This window comes from Cottoperca gobio, chromosome 24 (assembly GCF_900634415.1).
Source record: "Cottoperca gobio chromosome 24, fCotGob3.1, whole genome shotgun sequence".
NCBI classification, from domain to species: Eukaryota; Metazoa; Chordata; class Actinopteri; order Perciformes; family Bovichtidae; genus Cottoperca; species Cottoperca gobio.
In genome coordinates this window covers 6,556,170-6,562,075 of record NC_041378.1, presented here as the reverse complement: position 1 = coordinate 6,562,075, position 5,906 = coordinate 6,556,170, and the positions used below count along the sequence as shown (strand labels likewise).

Here is a 5,906-nt window from a genome sequence, read left to right as displayed (position 1 = left end):
AAACTTTCTTCAGAAAGTAGCACTTCCTCCTCCTCCTTCTTCTTCTTCTTCTTCTTCTTCTTCTTCTTCTTCTTCTTCTTCTTCTTCTTCTTCTTCTTCTTCTTCTTCTTCTTCTTCTTCTTCTTCTTCTTCTTCTAAACCAGTTTAGAGGTGCATCATCGCCACCTACTGGACTTGAGTGTGAAGTGGTTTTAGATTGGCAGGGAAATAAATAAAAACTAACACAAACACTCTTACTAATTCATCTCTTTTATTCCTGTTGCTCTTAAGTAATTCATTAAAAAATATGGCTTACTTTCCATAATGTCTTTCCTAGCTGATTCCCCAATGTAATAGTTAGTTTGCCATTGAATAATCCTGATATTATTTCCCTTCTTCCTTCATCATACTTTTGCTATTATTAGATGTTTGACAGTTTCGGGTTTATTACACTGTGCATAGACCAGTAGGGTGCTAAACGTTCACATAGGCAGAATAACAGTGCCCCCTTTTGGCATGCAGATGAATTACCTTTGAAAACACAGCCAGCCATAAATACACGACCCATTATCAAAACTATTCTGACTTGGTGCAACTATAAAAAAGAAAAGAAAAAGCAAGCCCTCTGTCCCCAGTGATAGACAGAGGTGTGACTGTGAGAAGCCGGTGCATCAACTCGCTGAGTCACACTTCGTCACCTCTGTCTGGTGTCTGTGATCACACCACGAGCCCAGTCGAAGTTCACAAGGGCAGGCCAGCAGTCACACTCTCCAAATGATGTAATGATGATTAAAAAAGCACAAAAAAAGTAACATCTTCAGCCACAGCATATTTGCATATTCATGAATACTTACTTTAGTGCAGCAACGTATTATGATATATTTTAAGACAATTGCTTAGAAAAATTATAACTTTTATATGTTGATTATGATCTACGAAGGAAGATCTCAGGTAAACAGACTGTACAAGAGGGAGATTTATATCAATCTATAGCTTAATATGACAGGCTAGTGTATTCAGAGGCAAAGAGAGGGTGTATGGAAGCTGTGACACATGTGACCGCAGGGGTCAAACATGGGGCTGAACAGCGTTTACCCCTCAGGTGTGTATTCCTCACGCCCAACTTGGCACCAGTTCCTGGGAAAAGGCAGCATGTGTCTGAAAAGTTGAAACTGTGCAAAGTTCACCAAAGTTCACAAAGTTAAGTTGGGATAGGGGCAGCATGTAAAGGTAAAGTGTTATTTAAAAATGTTAATTTTTCACAAGTAGCATGTGCATTTCATTGTAAACACATTCTGTGTTTGAAACTGCCCGGTGTACAGCTCATGTTGTGACTTTTCTTTTCAGCACTCGCCCACTGCATGTGTAACTTCTACTAATAACCAGTGTTGGGGAAGCTACTTTGAAATCATAGCTTTGGAAACTATCAATTACTGGAAAAGGTTGAACTACAGCTACACTAAAGCTAACTAAAGCTACACAGAAAAAGTATTTTAAACTTATTTGTAAAAACAAATATCAAATTGACAAGGTGCGCCTACATGTGATATGAAAACATAACACAATCTAATACAAGAGAGTCACATGCCACTAAATTTAGTATATTTCAAAAAGTGCCCGCTTGTTCACAGGTCATACATAAACAAAAAAATGAAATACTGCCTATAGAAAGTATGAACAGCTTGAGCTTGTTTAACCTTAAGTCTTAAGTCAGTCTTATAACATCTGACTTGTTCAATCTTAACAACTAAAACAGGCTTCAACTTATATTTGTTTAGACAGCATGAACAGCTTGAACACTTGTTTGCCTGACAAATGCATTAAAAGAAAAAGGGGACGGGAGTTTAATTACAGTAGAGAAGCAATGGTAAAAAAAAACAATAAGTAGTTTGTAGTGTTAGTAGTTTAGTACACATTAAAAATGTCAAAAAAGACTACTTTATTAACTTGAAAATATGAATATGAACTACAAGCAATTTAATGCAAAATGTACATGTAGTTCCCAACAACACAAAGTAATGTAAGTATATGTAGATAAACTAAGAAATGTCTGCTTCAGTTGAAGTTTGTGCAGTAAAGTTTATAAGTGGTTACAAGGGCATGAGTCCCTGGCTAGGTTAACTCTGGAGGTGAGCAAATGTCACACCCGACTAAGTGACACTCCTAAAACCCCTAGCTCTGACACCCAGGCCTGGGAAAGTCTCGACCATGCAGGCCAGGGTTGAAGAGGTTATCAGATCGCCATCACCAACTCCTAATGTCACGTCTGCGTATGAATATTCAATTTGATTTAGATGCTCAGTAACCCGAACCCATCACATGCTCCGGATAACATCCAGTATGTACCTTTTCTGTTGCTTTTACACCTCTATAGTCTTCATACTTGAGTTGTTGTATCAACGTGCGTGTGACAGGTAACATGTTAAAGAAAACCAGTTTGTTAATTTATAATAAAAGTCTTCATTGTATTAGAATACAGTGTGTCCAGTGCAGGTCAGCAGTTCAGTGGCAGTGCAGCACCTCTGCTGCGGTCAGAGGCCACCATGTTTCACGTCAATAAGGTGTGTAATCTTTGCACCCTGCAAAACACCTAAAGATGATCCCAAGGGTTCCCACGGAAAAGCCTGGACAGGTTGGCACCGGGTGTAGGTTGAAGAGTTCAAGTCAGAAAGTCAGAAATGCAAAATGTGTGAATGTTAAAACAATAACTTTCATGGTAATATGTATTTTACTGAACACAGACGGCATATTAGAGGACAAGTCTTGTCAATGTTATGGATGTAAACATGTTTTTAAGTTCTAGACAACTGTGCACTTAACTATATCATATGCAAACAATAAAGGTCATCATTATCACCTGCAAGAAGAGGTCACAGACATTATGTATTACATCTACCAGCATAAATCTCTCTAAACCCACGGCTACTTTATAACTGTAGCGCATGTCAATGACTTTGTATCTACATAAACTACATTCATACTGCAGCATTACATTAAATTATTGTTAAGGTTGATATACTAACAGGGCGGGCTAGTAATTCTGCCTCAGGGCCACAGGTTCACTTCTTTTGGTCTGTTGTAATTTAATAAACTGCAAATGTGATTTCCTTTTTTTTCTCTTCTTCTTCTTCTTCTTCTTCTTCTTCTTCTTCTTCTTCTTCTTCTTCTTCTTCTTCTTCTTCTTCTTTTTTGTATTTTTTATAAATATACATAACTACAGCATAGTATGAACTGGAATACTCAATGACGTCCTGCATCATTACCTCCACTCAGGAAACTAAATCAGTTTTAATAACTTGATATTGTGATATTAATATGGTGCATTTTCCAGAATTAGAATTACCAAAGACTATTGGACACACAAGTGGTCTATTGGATATCCAGATGAGATATAATGTGGTCATGTGTAGTCTGTAGTGTGCACTTAATGTGTATTTGGAGGTGATGGTGTACATACACATTGCAAGCGAGCAGGAGGAACAAGAGGTCATTGAAGACCCCACACCTTTTTCTTGCCTCAGGGACCCATAATGTGTTAATCCAGCCCTGAAGCAACAGTCTGCTGTAGTTGGAGTGATATCAATTTGAATTGGAATAAACATTCAGTCAATAATTAGTGTGCAAGCAAACCCTTTATCAAAGTATTTATTCCTTCACGTGCTATCTGTAAAACGTATATTATACATATGTTGTAGTAGCCTGTCCTGGTGTGTATATATAAATAATATTTAAAGTCAAAACCTCATGATTCTTCTGACTCTGCCAGTATAAAAAGCTGGGAGTTTCATTAGAGGTCTACAAACGTGTTTCCCTTTGACTATCTCACCGCAGATCTTTATGCTCCCGTGACCCCGTTTGACACCTTCCACGTGTCACGCAGTTTCCGCACTTCAGGCGACAATGCGCAGGAAATGGCGTTTACCACCTTGCACGTATCCATGGGAAAAGAGCTCTTCAGCCACAAGCAGGCGGATGTGTCATATAAACTGAACCCATAGAGAAACCTTAACCTGCTACAACCTCTAATAAATAAAGTCACTAGCTCTAATAAATAATTATGAGGAAACATATATTTTATAGAGATGCTTCAATGATAAAGCAGAGACTACATGTTATGCACAGACACATAATAATCCTGATGTCTAGTTTCTTGGCACACACACTTTCAAATAGTAATTTTCAAAGAGTCGTTCCCTTCGCTCAGAAACTCAAGTCACTATTTATATCTGTAATAACTGATTTGATGTCGACTGTACGAGTCTGGCACTAACTACAGACAAAAACCAGACTCAAATAAATAATTAAACCCCAGACAACGACATTCATTTCATTCATTTTTAATGCAATTTTCAGCAAAGTACAAAAGAGGTAGATGTGTTAAAGGAATAACTTAAGCATTCACATTCCTGTTTGGTATAGAAGTGACAAAAGGCCTATTTACATTATATTTACAGTAATAAATTAAAAGAAATATATTATCAGATGATGCAGCAATTCGCTGTAAAGGGCTTTAGAGAGCCACATTTAGTTCAGCTCTTTTTCCATCTCCTCCTCTTCATCGTCGCTGTCTTCATCGCTGCTGGAGTCTTCGTAGAGGCAGATGGTCGCTTGGACCGGATAGTTGCGCAGGAGCATTTCTGCATCCTGGTACAGATAATCGAAACATCTCGATTTCGGCCAGTAAAGCCTTTAAAAAGAGAACAGGCATGAATTAGACAAACGTACAAAGAAATAGCCTGCATAAGAATTAAAGATCATTTAATTAATAAGACTCTACTTACTTCACTGGGTGAATGACCTGTGGAGTTTTTGGGTGTGCAGAGGAAAGGTCTCCGTGAATAGAGAGAGTCTGAAAGTTAAAACAAAGAGACCTTGTTAAGATTTTAATCCAGTAAACATCGCACGGTAAATACATTTTAGCACTTCACAAGTCAAATGAAGTCGTCTAAACTCACCTTGTGTGCGGCAGTGTTGTCCTTTGTTCCAGTCCATGGTCTCCACAAACGACCGGAGTGCTGAGTCACATTGTCTCCATGAGAAAAAACAGAAGTTAATCCAGTGTTGGTGGCGATAGTCTCCATGGTTCCTTGTAGTGGTCAGTCCTGTGTAAAGTCTTCAGAGGATGTGTGACTGAAGGCAGGAACCTCCTATTTATCAGGGCCCCGCAGTCGGTGCCAAATTGCACTTTGACGCGTCCCCAAGTGTCTCCATGCGCCACGGTGTTCAGGTGCGAAGTCACACTTAGGCAAACTCCAACCATATGGCCACTTTCTTTGTTAATATGGACCAAGATTCAAGGTAACTTTTGTTGTCCCTTGCGAAATTTGTCTTGGATATAAAGGCTGCCACATAAAACATACAAACACACACACACACACACACACACACACACACACACACACACACACACACACACACACACACACACACACACACACACACACACACTTATATATATATAGTGCCGTAACAGACGTAAAGTGCATTCATATGCAGGCATCTTCTCTAGTATTAAGTTGGAACCCTACAGCGTCTACCTGATGGGAGCAGGACTGCATACAGGACCTGGGAGGGGTCTGTAATAAATATATTGTTTTATGTAGAATAAAAAACACTTCTCGCGAGAGATTTCTGATGTGATCTGAAATATATATTTTTCAAAATGAAAAATATTCAATTAGATGTTAAATAGTAATTAGGCGAGCAGAAGCCACGTTGTAGCCCATGTTAAGCGTTTGAGCATCATGTAAGAAATATACTTTTATCTGACAAGCATATGTAGTGGTATTATGTAAACAAGGTTTTACATTGAAAAACCCAAATTTAGTTCATTTTGGTTTGTTAAATTCTTGTGGATAAAAACTTTCTTCGAACTTTTCACCTCTTCAGTATCTCCGTCTGTGTAGCCATTTGTGTGTGAGGTGTGA

General features: G+C 38.5%; 1 protein-coding gene across 1 annotated transcript; it reads right to left on the bottom strand.

The window, feature by feature from the left end:
- Positions 1–4,374: 4,374 nt before the first annotated feature.
- On the bottom strand, positions 4,375–5,066 carry ripply2 (ripply transcriptional repressor 2). The gene is made up of 3 exons (XM_029425670.1): positions 4,935–5,066; positions 4,761–4,828; positions 4,375–4,666 (listed from the first exon to the last, which is right to left on the bottom strand). Exons 1-3 carry the CDS (start codon positions 5,058–5,060, stop codon positions 4,504–4,506), a joined length of 357 nt encoding a protein of 118 aa, XP_029281530.1. The 5' UTR covers positions 5,061–5,066; the 3' UTR covers positions 4,375–4,503.
- Positions 5,067–5,906: the final 840 nt, after the last annotated feature.